This window comes from Globicephala melas, chromosome 1, assembly GCF_963455315.2.
Source record: "Globicephala melas chromosome 1, mGloMel1.2, whole genome shotgun sequence".
NCBI classification, from domain to species: Eukaryota; Metazoa; Chordata; class Mammalia; order Artiodactyla; family Delphinidae; genus Globicephala; species Globicephala melas.
Window position 1 is genome coordinate 187433192 of NC_083314.1, and position 17105 is coordinate 187450296.

Genomic DNA, 17105 nt, shown 5'->3' on the forward strand with positions numbered 1-17105 from the left:
GCGCGCGGGCGGGGCGCGGGCCGGCGGCGGGGAGGCGCCCGCGTCCAAGGCCCGGGCCGGGCCTTAGCGCCGCGCCATGGCGGAGACCAAGATCATCTATCACATGGACGAGGAGGAGACGCCGTACCTGGTCAAGCTGCCCGTGGCGCCCGAGCGCGTCACGCTGGCCGACTTCAAGAACGTGCTCAGCAACCGGCCCGTGCACGCCTACAAATTCTTTTTCAAGTCCATGGACCAGGACTTCGGGTCAGTGGGCCACAGGGCCTGTGCGCGGGCGCGCGTGTGGGCACCTGTCTGCGCCAGGCAGGGCAGATCTTGGGGCTGTGACCCGGGCGGTGCCTCCCCGTGCCTGCGCGCCCCGGTGCGGTGTGTCCCACCTGTCTGTGCCCTGAGCAGGGGACGCCTGGGCCCCTGACTGCCTGCCCAGGAGCCTGAGAGCTCTGGACGGTGGGCAGGCGAGGGTCCTGGCTTCTCCACCTGCCCTGGGTCCTGTCCTGAGTGTGACTTGCGGTGGAGGTCTGTAGTCCAGGTCGACCTCGAAAATACCACCTTGGCACCTGTCAGGCTCAGGGTCCTTTGCCCCCCTTATGTGGAGGTCAGATGCTTAGGGATGGCCTGGAGAGCTTGCGATTCATGGGGCTTGGGGTCAGAGGAGTGTCCGAGTGTTGGGAGGGGAGGGGTGGGGGTGGGGACAGGGTGCCGGCCACCCAGTGGGTTCCCTAGTTAGCATGGGGGAAATGAGGTGATCTGGGACAGGGGCACAGATCTGTCTGCTGGGGTCTGCAGACGTTTCTGGAGGCTCAGGATAGCCTCCTCCTGACCCCCTTCTCCCGGGCCCTCGGGACAGGGCAGAGGTCAAGGGTCCCTGGGCAATGTGGGGCTTTATTCCACCCACCCCTGCCCCGGGGTTGCTGGCCACAGGGCTTCTGTCCCTGCTGAGCCACATGGCACTTGGGTTCCTGGGAGCGGCCCAGGCCAACTGCTGACTCGGGGCAGCTTCTGTGTCAGCGTCCGCATGTCTGCCCTTAGTGGTGGCTGTTCTGGCCGTGGGGACTTCCCGCTTGTGCTGGGCTGGGCCTCTGGAACGGTGAGCGGTGAGCTGGAGGCTGGCTGTCCGCTTGAGGCCTGACCCGGCACAGCCACGGGTAACCTGAGTCCCCTGCTCAGCGGTGCTGGGGCGGGGGCGGGGGGGGGCACCCAGAGGCCTCGTGCGCGGAGCAGGTGTGCCTGGGTGCCCTCAGGCAGCCCGTGTCCTTGTCTGTGGCTGCGTCTCGGGACTTTGACATTGAGCCATTTCCTGGATTCTGTGGTTTGCATGGGCCTTGGGCAGGCCCAGGTCAGGTCAAGCTGAGGCTACTTTGTGGCTCTCAGGAAGGCCTGAGGGACATGTGGGCAGCTGGACTCTCATGCCTCCCCAGCACCAGGGAGAGGCAGAGAAGGGGGCATGTGCTCTGGGCAGCCTGCAGCCCTGCCGGGCTCGTGTTAGGAGCCACCCCCAGGCTGGGCTCCCCTGGTAGGGCATTGATTTGGGGAGCCAGCCCTCGTTGGGTGATCTCCTACAGTCTCACTGCTCTGGGTCTGCTGTGCTTTGGTTGTGAGCACTGGGTATGTGAAAGGGTGCTTTTGTTTTTAACTTAGTATATTATTTCAACAAAAATTACTGAAGTCACACATGCTCTGTCACAAACCAAAGCCTGCAGGGAATGTGAGGCACAGTGTGTGCCCAACCCCCTAGGTTGCTGCCCTTGGACCATGATCTGGGGTGCATCCTGAGGGCCCTGACCCTGGTCCTCCGTCTGGTAGCTGCTGAGCTGCAGAGACCCCTGCCCCCATCAAGGTGCACTCCCAGCAGAGGCTGGGCCTGCTGGAGGATTTGCAGGACCCATGGGTGCCCTGGCCTAGGAGGTCAGTGGGCAGGCAGATCTGGGTCTTGAAGCACAAGTAGGAGTTCTTCAGGTTGTCTCAGCATGACTGGGATGAGGGGGGAGAGAACAAGCCCGGGCTAGTAGGCTGGGCTGGGACGGGGAGGGATTCGGGTGACTCTGGAAGGCGAAATGGGCAGACAGAGCAGGGGAGGCTCACCTTATTCCCCACCCCCGAGACCTCTGGTTTGTGGCCTGTTGGCCTCAGGGACCCTTGGAGAGGATCTGCCTCTTCCTCCCCTCCCCTGAGGTCTACCTACAGAGCTCCAAGTTTTATTTATTCTGTAGAATCATTTACTCAGTGTAATAAATTTCCTCTGGGAGGGGCTGAATAGTCACTCACACTTTAGTATAAATGAGAGCTGGAAGCTCACCCTAGATACCTAGTGGATGTAGCTGGAGGTTGGGGAAAGTGGGGGCAGGTCCTGGCTGGGCTGGGGCAGCAGCCCCCTCATAAGAGGGGTGGCCTCAGATTGGGGACTGTGAGGGCACCTTGTGAGCCTGGGCTTCCTGCTCTAACCCCTCAGCCCACTGTGGGCTGGGCCCTGAGTTCCTGGGGCCTCTGTTCCTGGCCACGGCTGGCCAGGAAGGGAACCCCTTCCCTTACTAAGTCTAAGGTGTGGCCACCGCCCCATGCTCTGGGCCGGGTCCCACTCCCCACGGGCATCTTTGGCCAAGTGGGTGGCGAGTCCTGCACCCACCTCCCACTTTTCCCATGCAGGTCACAGCTTTTGTGTCCCAGCGAAGCTGGGGAGGGTCTCTGGGCTTGTGCTCGGCTGGCCTGGAAGTGCCAGGCATTGGGTTTGGTGAGCGGCAGTGCAGGGAGACGTCTGGGCCCAGCCTTTGGGCTGAGTGGCAGAGGGTGAGGGTGTCTGGCTCACAGGTTTCTGCTGCCAGGGCTGCCTTGCCGATTCCAGGCCTGGCTGGACTTGGCAGTGGCCCTGGCCCCTGCATCTCTGCGCCAGGAGCTCTGGTCTGTGGGGCCATCTGTCTGTGGGCCCTGGGGGGTGCAGTGGGGGGCTGTGCTTGGCCTGGCGCAGGCTGCCCGAGCTCCCACTCTGCCCACCATCTGGAGTCAGTGCCCCTAGTGGTGTTGGGAGAGTCTAGATGGGTCACCCCCCGGAGCTTGTGGCAGGGCTTGGAGGACTTGGATCCACTCACCCCGAGGCCTGCAGAGCCTGGGCCTGGGCAGGAGGCAGTGAGGGGACAGAGGAAGGCTCTGGGGGAGCTGAGGACCCCGACCCATGGGGGAACACTGTGCCTCTGGGGACATAGTTGGGGCCATCCCACTGGGCCTCTGGGAGCCCAGGGGTCCCCCTGGGCCCCTGGCTCAGCTCCAAGGGCCCCGCTCTGAGCAGATTCCTTGGCGGGGCGAGTCTGCAGGGGTAGCGGGCGGGGCTGGGCAGCCCAAGTTCTAGGGTAACTGGGATTTCGCCAGGAATCCTGAGGTTGTGGGCAAGATGCCCATGGGGGTGCCCCTGGGTGGCCACCACAAGGTTCAGTGTCTTCACTGACCACTGCTCCTGAGGTCTACTCTCAGACCTCAGGGGAGCCCTGGGGTTGTGTGGGGGGCATTTCCCCAGGCTTGGCCAAGGCCTCCCCCAAGCCCACCCCCGACCTCGTCCCTATCCCTGGTCATCGCCGGGGGTGGGCAGCGTGTGCCCCTGTGCCCTTTGTCCTGGGGGCTGGGGCACCTGCCCCTCCCTCCCTGCTGTCCCGGCCTAGCTGCCCCTCAGCGCCCCAACGCCCGGTGGAGGGCAGGATGCTCCGTAGTGCAGGCTGCAAGGTATGTGTTTCGCAGGCTGGAGAGGGCCAGGGAAGCAGCGCCTCTGGGCGCTGGGAGGGGCGTTCGTGTGTGGGTGGGCTACATGGGGGCCTCAGGCAGCCCCGGGCGGCGGTCACCTGGAGGCTCTGGCCGTGTGGGCACTCAGCATGCCCCTGGGCCCCCCTGCCTGGGGTGTCCACCTCTGGGGGAGCCAGGCAGGCCCCGTGGTGTAAGTCAGAAAGGGCGAGGGCGGGGGCGGGGGGGCGGCAGGGGGGGCCGCCGGCCGGGCCACTGGGGCTGTGAAGTGGGAGCCACGTCCCTCCCATGTCTCTGTCACCGCAGTCGCTCAGAGACGGTGCTTGGGGCCTGCTGGGCGCCCGGGAGGGCTTGCTGCAGCCCCGTCTGTTGGCTGCAGCTGGCAGAACCACAAGTGTCCCCAGGCCACCGCAGGTCTTCCTGGGTGGCCTCCTTGACTAAATCTTGGGCTGGGTCTCGGCCTCCCCAGAGCTCAGCTCTGCCGGACTGTGATGTGTGAGTGGTGTCTGCTCCTCACTGGGGAGACGGGGTGTCCTGAGAAATGACTCTTTCTGTCCCTCGTTCTGCCCACCTCATCTGTGCCTGTGCGGCTGGCCCTGGGACGCCACACAGGCACGGAACGGGGGCGTCACCGAAGGACCCTGGCGGGGCGCCCCCCAGCTGGCCCGTCTCCTCTGCCCACTCTGCCCTGAGGTCTTGGGCCCTCCCCCGGCGGGCGGGGTGCACTGGAGCCTTGCTCTCTGGATGGGAGCGTCCTGTGTCACCTGTTGCTGCCAAGGACTAGCCGAGTCGCGGTGTCTGTGCCCAGCGGGCCACAAGGCCGCTTCCCGCCTGGCCTCCCGGCTCCTGTTTCTGCACTGGGCCCAAGCCCAAGTGTAGGAACCTGCCACGCTGGGCAGGGCTGGCCTCCAGGGGGCGGGGCCTCGGGGCACCTCCTGCCACAGGCCCCGCCCTGCCTGCCCTGCTCTCCGGGCCTCCCCGGGGAGGCCGCAGTGTGGCATGTGTCTGGGCCACAGCACTGCCCGCCCTGCCCCGTGGCCCTTCCCCTGCTGCCCTCCTCACCCTTTTGAACCTGACACCTGGACCTCCCCAACCAGTTTCTGGCCCCAGGGTCATTGGCCTCCTTCCCAGTTAGCATTGCCGGGCCCTTGGCGACCTGCCTCTCCCACCCCACCCCGCTGGGCAGTGGTATGGCTGGTGGCGCTCGCTGCCCTCCAGGGCCTGAGGCTTCTCTGTGGCCCCAGCTGGCCCTGAGCTTGGCTGCCCTTCCAGGTCTCGAGCTGGGCTGGTGCCGTTGAGTGGGGGTCTGTTTTTGTCTCCCTGGCTGGGCCGATGGGCCGGGGGGCGGCCGCCTGCCCTTGGAGTGTGTGCGTGTCGGTCTGTGTGTTGTGCCCTCTCGACCTGCCCGCATCTGTGCTGAGGCCTGCTGTGAACCAGGCCCTGTTCTAGGCTGGCAGGGTGGGCTCTGCCCTCACCATGCACAGGCCGGGGGGGCACAGAGGCGCAAAGCAAGGCAGATACTCGCATTTTAGGGCCGTCCAGGCAGTGACCCTTGGTGCTGGGAGTGTCTGGGTCCCCTTGGACCTGGACCCTGGAAGGGGCCCTTGGAAGGGTGGTAAAGGTTCCTGGGAAGGGAGGTGCCAGGTGCGGGCATCCGCACAGGCTGACATCTGGGCGTGTGGCTGGACGCCCCGTGTGGCCTGCACCCCAGACGAGCTGGGGCCCTCGTCCAGAGCCCAGTGCTGGGAGCAGGCCCCACTGCAGTGGCCTCACGGCTGCATCTGCCTGCAGGGTTGTGAAGGAGGAGATCTCCGACGACAATGCTAGGCTGCCCTGCTTCAACGGCCGCGTGGTCTCCTGGGTGAGTCCACGGGGTGCTGGCAGAGGGCCCTGGGCTGGTGGGAGTGGAGGAGGCTGGTCACCTGTGCCCCGGTGCCCTGCCAAGGCTTGCCTGGAAGCCGGTCCCTGAGCCCTGCTCTCCTCCGCAGCTGGTCCTGGCTGAGGGCACACACTCGGATGCAGGGTCTCAGGGCACTGACGGCCACGCAGACCTGCCTCCGCCTCTCGAGCGGACAGGCGGCATCGGGGACTCCCGGCCCCCCTCCTTCCAGTAAGGACTCGGAGGGGTGGCGCTGAGCCCAGTGGTTCTGAGGGGCCTGTGTCCTGCCAGGCCTCTTAGGGGTGGGGAGGGGCAGGTCCCTGAGCAGGGACCCACGGTCAGTAGGCGCTGGTCAGCAGAGGAGGGGCGGGCGGAGAGGCCTGGAGTGGGCCGGCGGGTGGCTGGGGGCCCCTGCTGGAGTCGGGGTCCCACCAGACGAGGGCAGCAGAGGAGCTGAGAGGGCGTTCGAGGCGTGAGTGGCCCGGCCGCCCCAGCCCAGCCCCCCTTGTCGGCACAGCCCGAATGTGGCCGGCAGCCGAGATGGGATGGACAACGAGACCGGCACGGAGTCCCTGGTCAGCCACCGGCGGGAGCGAGCCCGACGCCGGAACCGCGAGGAGGGTAACGAGGCCACACCCTTGACCTCCCCGGGACCCCATGGGCGCCCCAAGCCCCTGCTGACCCCCACGTACTGCCCTGTCCAGCGGGGGTCCCTTGGCAGAGGTTCCAGGACCCTAGTGGCCCCCCCCAGCAACCCAGCGGTCACCCTGCCAGCTCCCAGGTCAACAGGTGCTCTAGGCTGCAGGGCTGCCCGTGACCTCCAGGGGACCCCACAGCCAGCCCCCCTCCCTGCTGTCCCCATAGCCGCCCGGACCAACGGGCACCCAAGGGGGGACCGGCGGCGGGACCTAGGGCTGCCCCCCGACAGCGCGTCCACCGTGCTGAGCAGTGAACTTGAGTCCAGCAGCTTCATCGACTCGGAGGAGGACGACGACACCAGCCGGTGGGCGAGGGCTGGGGTGCGAGGCGGGGCGGGGCGTGTGCGCAGGGTGTGTCCGCGTGCATGTGCACGTGTGGGCAGGGGGCCCTGCTGGTGGCTCGCTGTCTTGGGGGGGCGGCTTTCCCCAGGTCTGGCCCCGCCCCCGCCCCTCTGGCCTCAGTTTCCTCTGCCGCGTGGGGGAGGGGTGGCCAGGCCCTGACTCTGCGCCGACCGCCCCCACCCCCCCCACCCCCACCCCCCACGCCCCGACCCCGCCAGGCTGAGCAGCTCCACGGAGCAGAGCACCTCCTCCCGGCTCATCCGGAAGCACAAGCGCCGGCGGCGGAAGCAGCGCCTGCGGCAGACAGACCGGGTAGGTGTGGAGGCCCGAGCGGGCAGGTGGGTCCCAGCCGCGGTCCCACCCGCAGCCCCTCACCTGGCGCCCCCCGCAGGCCTCCTCCTTCAGCAGCATCACGGACTCCACCATGTCCCTGAATATCATCACCGTCACGCTCAACATGGGTGAGGCCTCGGCGGGGCAGGTCCTCGGGCCTGGCACGGGGTCCTCGGGTGGGGGGCACCTGCTCACCCCCCCTCTCTGCAGAGAGGCACCACTTCCTGGGCATCAGCATCGTGGGCCAGAGCAATGACCGGGGCGACGGCGGCATCTACATCGGCTCCATCATGAAGGGCGGCGCCGTGGCTGCCGACGGCCGCATCGAGCCGGGTGACATGCTGCTGCAGGTGCGGGGCCGGGGGAGCCACTGGGGGGCCGGGGGGCCGGCACCTGCACCCACCGCGCTGACCCCTCGTCCCCAGGTGAACGACGTCAACTTTGAGAACATGAGCAACGACGACGCGGTGCGGGTCCTGCGGGAGATCGTGTCCCAGACAGGGTGAGGCGCGGGGCGGGCGGGGCAGGGGCTGAGAGTTGGGGGGGTCCCCCCGGGGCCTCGCCGTGTGACCCGCCCTCCCCGCAGGCCCATCAGCCTCACTGTGGCCAAGTGCTGGGACCCGACGCCCCGCAGCTACTTCACCATCCCGAGGGGTGAGTGACCCCACGGGGCCAGCGGGGCGGGGGCGGGGGGTGCCCAGCGCGGCCTGAAGGTCCTCTCTCCTCTGCGCCCCTGTGCTCTGCTCTCTCTCCCGCCGTCCGTCCGTCCGTCTGTTGCCGCGCGGTGGCCGCCCAGCTGACCCCGTTCGGCCCATTGACCCGGCCGCCTGGCTGTCGCACACGGCGGCGCTGACCGGAGCCCTGCCCCGCTACGGTACGAGCCCCTGCTCCAGCGCCGTCACGCGCACCAGCACCTCCTCACTAACCAGCTCGGTGCCCGGCGCTCCGCGTAAGTGGTGGCTCACGAGACCAGGGAACTGAGGCCCCAGGCGAGGGCCTGGCCGCGGCGCCTCGGATGGGGATGGTCGGTTGCACCCGAGGCCCAGCCCATGCCAGGCTCCGGCAGTCAGATGCAGCGCCCACAGGGCTCCGCCCTCCTCCCAGCCTCTGGTGGAGGTGGAAGATGCCTGGAGGGGCCCGGCCAGCCCAGGGGTCTGCCTGCGGGGCGGGGCGGGGCGGGGCGGGGAGGGGCGGCTGTCTGAGCAGGGCCCTCACCTGGCTTTCCTGCCACTAACATGACTAATAGCCCCGAGCTCGCGGGGGAGGGGGTTGAAGAGGCCCGATCTCCGCCCGTGGGTTCCTCGTCCTGGTTGGATCCCAGATTCTGATGAAGCGCCTGCAGGGTAGGAGACGAAGGTCCAGCCCCCACCCACCCCCATGTGCCGGCTCCCTGACCCTCGGAGCTGTCAAGCAGTGGGGCTGGACCCCCCAGTCACTGGGCCAGCAGAGTCTGGTCTCTGAGGGGGTGCGGCAGGTGGGGCCTGGGGTCCATTCTGACCCCCGCCCCGTCTGTCAGCCACTCGGGCTGAGGAGGAGGCCGTGCCTTGCAGAGCTGGAGGAGGTGCCGCTGACGGTGAAGAGTGACATGGGCGCTGTCGTCCGGGTCATGCAGCTGCCGGACTCAGGCCTGGAGATCCGCGACCGCATGTGGCTCAAGATCACCATCGCCAACGCCGTCATTGGTGAGGGTCCCACGGCCAGCAGAGGGGGCGGGGCGGGGCGGCCCCGGGCCCCTGCCTGACGGCCGCCCACCACACCAGGGGCGGACGTGGTGGACTGGCTGTACACGCACCTGGAGGGCTTCCGTGAGCGGCGGGAGGCGCGCAGGTACGCCAGCAGCATGCTGAAGCGCGGCTTCCTGCGGCACACGGTGAACAAGATCACCTTCTCCGAGCAGTGCTACTACGTCTTCGGGGACCTGTGCAGCAGTGAGTAGGGGCTGCGGGGCGGGGTCCCCAGAGGGCCCGCCCACGCCGCCCCACGCCCGCCCCACGCCAACCCCGCGCCCACCCCCGCCCCGCGCCACCCACCCCCCTCACCCCCGCCTACCCCTTCGCAGACTTCGCGGCGCTGAACCTCAACAGCGGCTCCAGCGGGGCCTCGGATCAGGACACGCTGGCCCCGCTGCCCCACCCGGCCGCCCCCTGGCCCCTGGGGCAGGGCTACCCCTACCAGTACCCGGGGCCCCCGCCCTGCTTCCCGCCCGCGTACCAGGACCCCGGCTTCGGCTACGGCAGCGGCAGTGCTGGCAGTCAGCAGAGTGAAGGTGAGGGCCTCCCGCCCGGCCGCCACACCTTCCCCACCGCCTAGCTCTGCCCTGTGTGCTGGTTCCTCCACCCTGTGCGCTCCCATCCGCTCTGTGCTTGGGCCCTGGGTGGCTCCTTCTAGAAGGGGCGAGTGGTCGAAGGGGGGCCAGAGGAGAAGAACCCGGAGGCTTCAGGGGGTGCGTGTGGGGGCCGGTGCTCCAGCCGTGGCAGAGGCCAGAGGTGGTGTGGGAAGGATGGGGGCGTCGGGGTGTGGTGGCCCGGGTGGGGGAGTGGCATGGGGACCCCAGGACACAGTGGAGGACAGAGACTTCCGCCTTCCACCTGCAGCCGGAGGTGACAGTTTCATAGACGGCCCAGCCCGATGCTGGGATGTGTGGGGCAGCTGAGCGGGAAGCTTGGGGTGTCCCTGAGGAGGGGACCTGTTGGAAGTGTCCCGAGGCTGAGTGGGGTCAGTGAGGTCCATGGGCCCGTGCCCCCAGCGTCTGGGGAGAGGTCTGGTGGCTGGCCCGGTGGACCCAGAAAGGGACGGGGAGACAGGAGAGTGGATCGGAGGATAGTGGTGTCTGAGGGGAAGCCGTGTTGGGCACCTGTGGACCCTGGACAGGCCCAGCCGGTGGGGTCACACCCTGGTAGCAGGGTGTGGGTGCCCAGCCGGGCCTGCTCTGTAACTCATCTATCCCTTGCTTTGTGCTGGGCAAGCCTTAGACTGAAGGACTAGCGGAACGGACCCTCGGGGCCGGTAAGCCAGGGTCCTGCCCGGCGTCCCTCCCGGCACATCCCCAGCCAGTGGGCGTCTTCAGGTTCCCGACACTTCCTGAGCCCAGGAGGGGCTGAGCCGAGTGGCCAGCCAGGGCTCCAGGGTCAGACGAAAGGCGGGTCTTGGGTGGGGAGCCCGAGATGGCCGGCAGGTGCGCCAAGCACACACGGCCTTCTCTGGGCCTCGGTTTCTCAGCTGCAAGACCAGGCCCTCGGTCCAGCCACTGGGGTGAGGAGTGGGGGCACTGAGCTGGCCCTGGTGTCCCTGCCTGTCTGCCACTGCCCCCCCGCGCCCCCCCCCCGGCCTGCTGCAGCTGCTCTTGCTTCCCTGGGCGGGGCCGGCCCAGCCCTTGTGTCTGCATGGCTCCCCCCTCCACCTGCACCCCGGCTCAGGACCACCAGGCTCTGCCCCTGGTTGTCCTCGCGATGGCCGGCCATCTTGGAAGAGTCAAGGCCCGGCACTGACCGTCCCATTCCTCTCCCCCCTTCTTGACCCCAGGAAGCAAAAGCAGTGGGTCCACCCGGAGCGCTGGCGGGAGCAGCCGTCGGGCCCTGGGGCGCGAGAAGGAGAGCCGGTCGGCTGGAGCTGGGGGCAGTGGCAGCGAGTCGGACCACACAGTGCCAAGCGGGGTGGGCAGCGGCGGCTGGCGGGAGCGTCCTGCTGGCCAGCTCAGCCGTGGCAGCAGCCCGCGCAGCCAGGCCTCGGCCGCCGCCCCAGGGCTCCCCCCGCTGCACCCCCTGACAAAGGCGTACTCGGTGGTGGGCGGGCCGCCTGGGGGGCCGCCTGTCCGGGAGCTGGCCGCTGTCCCCCCAGAGCTGACAGGCAGCCGCCAGTCCTTCCAGAAGGCCATGGGGAACCCCTGTGAGTTCTTTGTCGATATCATGTGACCAAGGAGAGAGTGCTTCCGGCCTGGCCACTGCTTCCAGCCAGTGGTCCTGCTGCCCCTGCAGGAGGGGCTGCACCTGGAGCTTGTGTGGCCTTCGTGGCCTTCCTGGGTCAGACCAGCCTGTGCTTCGTGCCATGGGGTCTGGGCCTGGCCAGAGTGGCAGCAGGCTGGAGGAGAGGGGCTGAGGGTAGCCCAGGCCACCGTAACCTGGATGGCAGCCCGTCCTCCTGGCCAGAGCAGCTGTGTCTGTGCAGACCCCGGTGGGGGGGGGCCTCCATCTCCCTGTGCTCAGGCAGGTCTGACCTGCCCGCCTTGGCGTGTGCCTCAGGGACCCGCACTCGCCCACAGTGCTGTGCACGGGGCCTCAGGTTGAGCTGAGAGGTGGCCGCTAGGCCTGGGCCCCCCTCTTCACCCGGTTCACAGGCCCCACCCCCCATCCTGCCCAGGCCGGGGTGGGGGGCCCTCTCGGGGGTAGGGTCCTAGCCCCGAGGCCTCTCTCTGGCTGCCCAGGGTAGGGATCTAATTTATTTATTTATTGCCTGGCCTGTGTGCTCCACGGGGTGGCGGCCAAGTCAGCTGTCCCCCCACTCCCAGCCACTGGAGCAGAGTTTCATGTGTTCACCCCCACCCCGCAGGGACACACGGTGTGTCTGAAGGTGTGCGGGAGGACGGTGAGGGGGAGATGGCAGGAGAGGGAAGGTGACACTGAGGGCAAGGGCCACAGATGCACACAGCTGCTGCCGGGGCGGGGTCTGGGGCAGAGGGCGTGGCCAGTTCGCCCCTCCCCGCGGTCCTGGGGTGGCCGCCCACGCACGCACGCACGCACGCACGCACGCACGCTGCTCCCTCCGTCCAGCGTCGCTGGCCTGCACACGTCTGCACTGTAGATACTGTGCGGAGCTGGAGCGTCGTCCAGGTAGTTAATAGAGCTGCTTCTGTGTAAATGCTATTTTAAACACTAAAAAGCATTTAATTTTATGGGACCGACGTGTGATCTGTGTCTCTTTTTAACCACTTTAGGAGATTGGGGTGCAGGGGCCGGGTCAGCTTCCCCAGGGTCCGTCCGAGAGCTGACCCAGGACCCAGGACCCAGCGACAAGGCCCTGGCCGCAGCAGTCCTGGCGGGCGGTCTTCTGTCTGTGGCGCTGGCTCCTGGCTCCGGTGGGGGGTGCGGGGGGTGGAGGGTGGGGTGGGGTGGGTCGTCCTTGCGGCTGGTGCTGGCCTTGGTTCTGACCCCCGACCCTGGCCGGGCTCTGTCCGCGGTGCTGGAGGGGACTGGCCACATTCTACTGGCTCGCTGGCCAGGGAGAGAAGGAAGCTGGGTGCCCCCTCCTTCCTGAGCGGGTCTCTGCCCTGCAGTGGGGCCCACAGTCAGGCACACACCCCTGCAGAGGGGTCAAGAAAGCCCCACCCACCCGCCAACCTCCCACTCCTACGATGCTTGGACAGGATGCTGGGGGGGTGGGGCCCAGGCTGGGCCCAGCCAGGCAAGTGCTATCCAGCTTTGCCTTCACATGGTTTGGCTGGGGGCTTTCCTGTGCGCTCAGCCTGGGCTACGGGGGGCCCCGAGGAGGCCTCCATGGGCCTCTGTCTGGAACAGTGGCACTGGGTCACCTGTGCAGGCCAGGGCTTGGCTGGGGCAGGGACAGAGCCTGCCTCTGGGGCCCCAGGGGTTGAGATCCCACGGAGCTGAGGCCCCTTATGCACTCTGGAGGTCACTGTGGGGTCAAGGTCAGCAGAATGTAGGGCTGGGGAGTCACAGCGGAGTTGGGGCACAGTCTAGGTTGCTGCATAGGGACTTGGTCTGGGGGCACCTTGATTAGGTATGAGTTCACTGGGGTGAGGTCACTGGGTCAGGGGTCGCTTGTTTTCTCCCTGAGTCTCCTCCCCGCCCCCACTGCTGCCTCGCCCTCTGGCATCGCCAGGGCCCCCTCCCAGGAAGAACTCAGGGGTGTTGAGGTCCGGCCGCCACAGCAGCAGGTAGCACTTAGGCAGGTGGGAGGTGCCCAGGATGCCCAGCACACAGAAGAGGATGGCGCCCACCTGCACGGCAGGCTGGGAGACCGTGTGCACGTCGGCAAAGGGGGACGAAGGAGACCCAGGTGATGAAGTAGGCCAGCATGGCAGAGGTCAGGCCGCGGGCACCGTTGTAGCCCCCGGGCCAGCTCTTTACCGGGAAGGTGCCCAGGAAGCAGAGGAAAGCCAGCGTGGCGTTCACCAGGCCGAAGCTGACCCAGGAGCGCACGTGGCAGTGCACCAGCGCCTCCGTGGGCAGCACTTGCCAGCCTGTCGGCACCTCCGGCGGGAAGATACCAGCCAGCACCCCACAGGCGGCTGCAGAGCCGGTCTGCCCAGCTCGGCTGCAGCTCTGACCCCACGAAGATCTCAGCCGCCTGCAGGAAGGGTGTGCTCCAGCAGCTGGTGAGCAGGAGGTGGTGCAGCGGCGGCTGGGCCAGGCAGCTGGCAGGGCTGGGCCGGCCGGGAAACAGGAGGACGCTGAGGCAGACGAGGCCCAGGCAGAGCAGGCCTGTGGCCCCCCACCCGAGGCCCGAACCATGGGCTGTGCCGGCGCCAGATGAAGAGTCCCAGGGCTGCCAGCACCAGGCCCAGAGCCAGGGCCAGAGCAGAAGCAGCCCCAGGAACTTGGGCCGGCGGGGGAGGCACCGGTGCTCCAGTCCGGGGACCTGTGGTCCTGGTCACACTTGCTGCAGAGGGCAGGGGGAGGAGAGGGGGGTGCTGGGGGCCGTCGGCTTCCCCCAGCCTCGCCCCTGCCACGGCTCTCGGAGGGCTCACCTGGGTTGCGCTGGTAGCTGCCTGCTTTGCAGTCGGTACCGTCGTAACAGCAGGAGTGGAAGCCCTTAACGCGGTGCACCTGGCCCTCCTTGCACTGCCGTGAGCACTGGGGCACGGGCTCCGGGCACGGGCTCCTGGCACGGGCCCCGGGGCTCAGGCTCCGCACGGCTGGCTGCAGCTGCCTGAGCCCTGGGGGCCGCCCCGCTCCCTCAGGCAGGGCTGGCGCTCACCTGGTTTCCCTGCGTGTGCCACCTCACCTGGGAGTGCCAGAGCTGCAGGCTGCCATTGAAGGTGCCCACGGTACGCAGTGTGGGCGTCCGGTCCCACCGTACCCACAGCTTCTGGTCATGATTCACGTCCACGTTCCCGTTGGTGTCAAACCGCAGGCTCAGGTTGTGCGTGTTCTCCGGGTGCTGGCGGGGGGTGGGGACAGGGGGGCGGGGAGCCCCCCCAGCCCCCCCAGCCCAGACCTGCTCCCACTGTCCCTCCTCCCTGGTGGCGCTGGTGGCACAGCTCCCATGCCCTCACCTGCCAGGGCCGCACGGGCTCCCGCACAGGGCAGCCCGAGGTGTCGCAGAGCAGCGTGTTGTGGAGCGCCTGGGCCACGCCGTACACAGCTGCGAAGGCGCGAAGGTCTGGCGGTGCAGCAGCCCGTCAGTCACGTTCTCCAGGGTGATGCAGTCACACTGAGGGCAGCACGGCCCCACCACGTGCTCCTCCAGGCCTGGCTGCCCTGCGTCCAGCGAGGCGCAGTAGGCGGGGTCCGCGGCCAGGGCCAGGCACGTCTGCACGTAGGACGGGAACTCGGGCATCTGGGCGCCCTGACGCGGGACGCCGAGCACGGTACCCACCCGGTCCATGCTGGGCAGCGTCATGACCAGGTTTGAGGGCAGCCAGGCCTCGCTGGCCACCCACATCTTGGGCGAGAGCCTGTAGCGGATGCTGTAGCTGAAGACGGTGCGGGCAGTGCGGGCAGAGGAGAACACCTCACCACCTGCACGCTGCTCTGGTTCACCCGGCGTGGCAGGCCCTGCACGGAGCCCAGCCGCGGGCTGCCGGCTCTGGGCAGCGGCACCCAGCCCTCGCGCGCGATTCAAGTGCCCTTGGCGTCGTCCAGGCCAGAGAAGAGGCACAGGCCCTGCCAGCTGTACTCGTCTTCGCTGCCCACGGCGGCCACCCAGCTCCAGTGCAGCTCCCGCAGCAGCTCCACCACGGCCGCCACCTGCACGCGGTCGCTGGGCACCGTGTGGAGGAAGGACGGGAACGTCTCGCGGCTGCTCAGCCAGTCTGTGCTGGCGCCGTAGCTGACCTGCGGGTCCAAGGCAGCTCCTGACGCAGGGGCTCCCGAGGCGGGCAGGAGGGGGGACGCGGGCTGGGGGGTGCACGTGCGGCATGAGGAAGAAGCTGGTGACCAGGGCGACCTCGAAGGGGTGGGGCCCGATGACGGCCAGCACGTGGGGCTGGTACTGCATATAATCGCAGTAGGCGGCGACGCTGCAGCTGCCGGCCTTGGCCATGAACACCAAGCTGGGCTTCGCGGCGACCACAGGCTCCCAGCACGTGTTGAAGAAGTTGTAGCCCAGGCGCAGCCCCGGGGATCAGGGTGGACCCGCTGTTGACCTCCTCCATGGCCATCGTCGTGGCCAGCGCCCAGAGCAGCCCAGGGGACGAGAGCATCCTCAGCTGAGCCCAGGGGGGCAGAGCCCCCCAGCACGTAGTCCCCTGGCCAGCTGAGCTGCCGGGACAGGCACAGCGGGGCCCCTGCCCTGACGCCCAGGACAGCCGCGAGGCCCAGGAGAGCCAGGCCTGGCATGGCAGGTGGCAGCTTCCAGCAGGGACGGCAAGTGGGCAGACTGACCGGGGCGCCAGATATGGGGAGTCGGGGCGTGGAGGGGCAGAGGATTTGTTTAGCAAAGCGCTTGCCTGTCCTCACCTGCCAGCTCGGGGCCCTGGAGATGTCCTCCATCTCCTGGGCCCCACAGGTGTGCTCACATTGGATTCATCCTGATGCCACCACTAGGCTCTCTGGCTGACAGTGACCCGGGCAGGCAGGCTTTGGGCAGCCGCTGACTGTGACCTTGCTACCTGCCTGTGCCCAAGCCCCTGGCACCCACCTATTCCTGGAGAGGGGTCACCCTGTACCCGTCTGCCAGAGGGGCCTGGATTCTCCGGCTGCCTGTGAGACAGGCTTGGAGGTGCCAATGCCCCAGGGAGTGGGCACAGAAACACTCCCTCCAGCCCTGGGGAGGCACTGTCGGCAGTCGGGGTGGGAGACTGCAGGGGTGGCTCCCTTGGCAGGCCCAGGGGCAGCCTGGGGGGGTGCGTCCCACAGCCCTGCAGGCCAGCCAGGAGGACAGTGGATGGCCGGATGGCCCACTCCCACCCCGTGGCTAGGGTGGGGAGGGTCCCGAGGGGGAGGCCGTGGGCTCTCGGCCTGCCTGGGGACAGTGCACCTTGAGGGTCTAAGGCCTAGAAGCTGCGGGGCCCCGTGGCTGGCCGTGCTCACACCGGCCTGGGCCCTGCCTGCACGGGCCAGGCTCACAGCTGGGCCCGAGGAGCGGCATGCAAGCGAGGGAGGAAATGCTGTAACCAAGCGGGCTGCTGCAGCCAGGTCAGCCCCAGGGTGTGCCGGGGGCCTGGGGGCCAGGCCAGCAGCTCCCGCTTAGCCTCTGGGTGCCTGAGGACCCGTCTCCCCCAGTCTGGGGCTGGGGGCCTCACTGACACCAGGCTGCAGGCACCCAGAGGAGCTGGGGGAGGCTAGCGATGGCCTTGGGGTATGGCGGTGGGGCCCGGCAGACATTTATGGGACGTGGTCTAGGGATCCAGTCCTTGCCTGTCTCCACTGCCCTGTGGGGCACGCACACATGGCACAGCACACACGCTACACGCATGCACAGGGCCTGCACCTGCACCATTGCATGCACACGTGCACACACGTGCAGCCCTCACTGTCTGGCCCGGGGGAATCCCAGGCTGTTCCCCCAGTCACTGGCCTTTGCAGGCACACCAGGCTCTGGTCCCCGCTGGGTGTGGGGACTTGGAGGTGGCTTGTGTTGGGCACTGCTATTCAGTGCTGGCTTTGGGGCAGCGTCTGAGAGGACCCTCCCTGACAGGCATCCTCCTTCTGTCCAGGCCACTGCCATGGCGTGAGCACCCCCCTCCACTGGCTGCAGTCCAGGCAAATTTTCTTCTCTCTACACGGTGTGTGGCTGGCCTCAGACCTGCGTTTCCAACTCAGCCACTTAGGTGATTCTGTGACTCAGTTTTTTCACCTCTAAAGTGGGGATAATGTGGACCTTGGCAACAGATGGGGTTCAGCAGGGCTAAAGCTTGCACAGAGATGGGCAGGACCCCAGCACTGGCCGGGGCATACCTCACGTCCCTGTGGTTGACACAGCCCTGACTGCCTGGGAGCAGGTACCTGGCA

General features: G+C 67.9%; 2 protein-coding genes across 3 annotated transcripts; one reads left to right on the top strand and one right to left on the bottom strand.

Annotated features, from left to right (window-relative positions):
* Positions 1–11868, top strand: DVL1 (dishevelled segment polarity protein 1). 2 transcript variants are annotated; one of them, XM_030881654.2, is made up of 15 exons: positions 1–246; positions 5515–5584; positions 5712–5833; positions 6120–6223; positions 6467–6605; positions 6861–6954; positions 7034–7103; positions 7186–7325; positions 7401–7477; positions 7562–7629; positions 7772–7924; positions 8526–8657; positions 8736–8903; positions 9035–9241; positions 10498–11868. In XM_030881654.2, the coding sequence occupies exons 1-15, from the start codon at positions 77–79 to the stop codon at positions 10884–10886; spliced, it is 2103 nt and encodes a 700-aa protein (XP_030737514.1). In that variant the 5' UTR covers positions 1–76; the 3' UTR covers positions 10887–11868. The 2 variants fall into 2 exon arrangements, with proteins under 2 accessions (XP_030737514.1, XP_030737524.1); XM_030881664.2 differs by having other exon boundaries at positions 7772–7849.
* Positions 11225–16992, bottom strand: TAS1R3 (taste 1 receptor member 3). The gene is given in 12 exon segments (XM_030881931.2): positions 11225–12968; positions 12970–13194; positions 13196–13422; positions 13424–13517; positions 13519–13796; positions 13909–14091; positions 14207–14307; positions 14310–14666; positions 14669–14987; positions 15064–15273; positions 15275–15353; positions 15355–16992. Coding segments are annotated over 12 exon segments (2601 nt in total). The 5' UTR covers positions 15645–16992; the 3' UTR covers positions 11225–12730.
* Positions 16993–17105: the final 113 nt, after the last annotated feature.

Bases quoted from the DNA above. Each gene is read 5' to 3' on its own strand.
- DVL1 (XM_030881654.2), top strand. From the start codon at position 77: ATGGCGGAGACCAAGATCATCTATCACATGGACGAGGAGGAGACGCCG. The intron at 7,478-7,561 runs GTGAGGCGCGGG...CCCTCCCCGCAG, and splicing joins GAGATCGTGTCCCAGACAGG to GCCCATCAGCCTCACTGTGG. The intron at 8,904-9,034 runs GTGAGTAGGGGC...ACCCCTTCGCAG, and splicing joins CTTCGGGGACCTGTGCAGCA to ACTTCGCGGCGCTGAACCTC.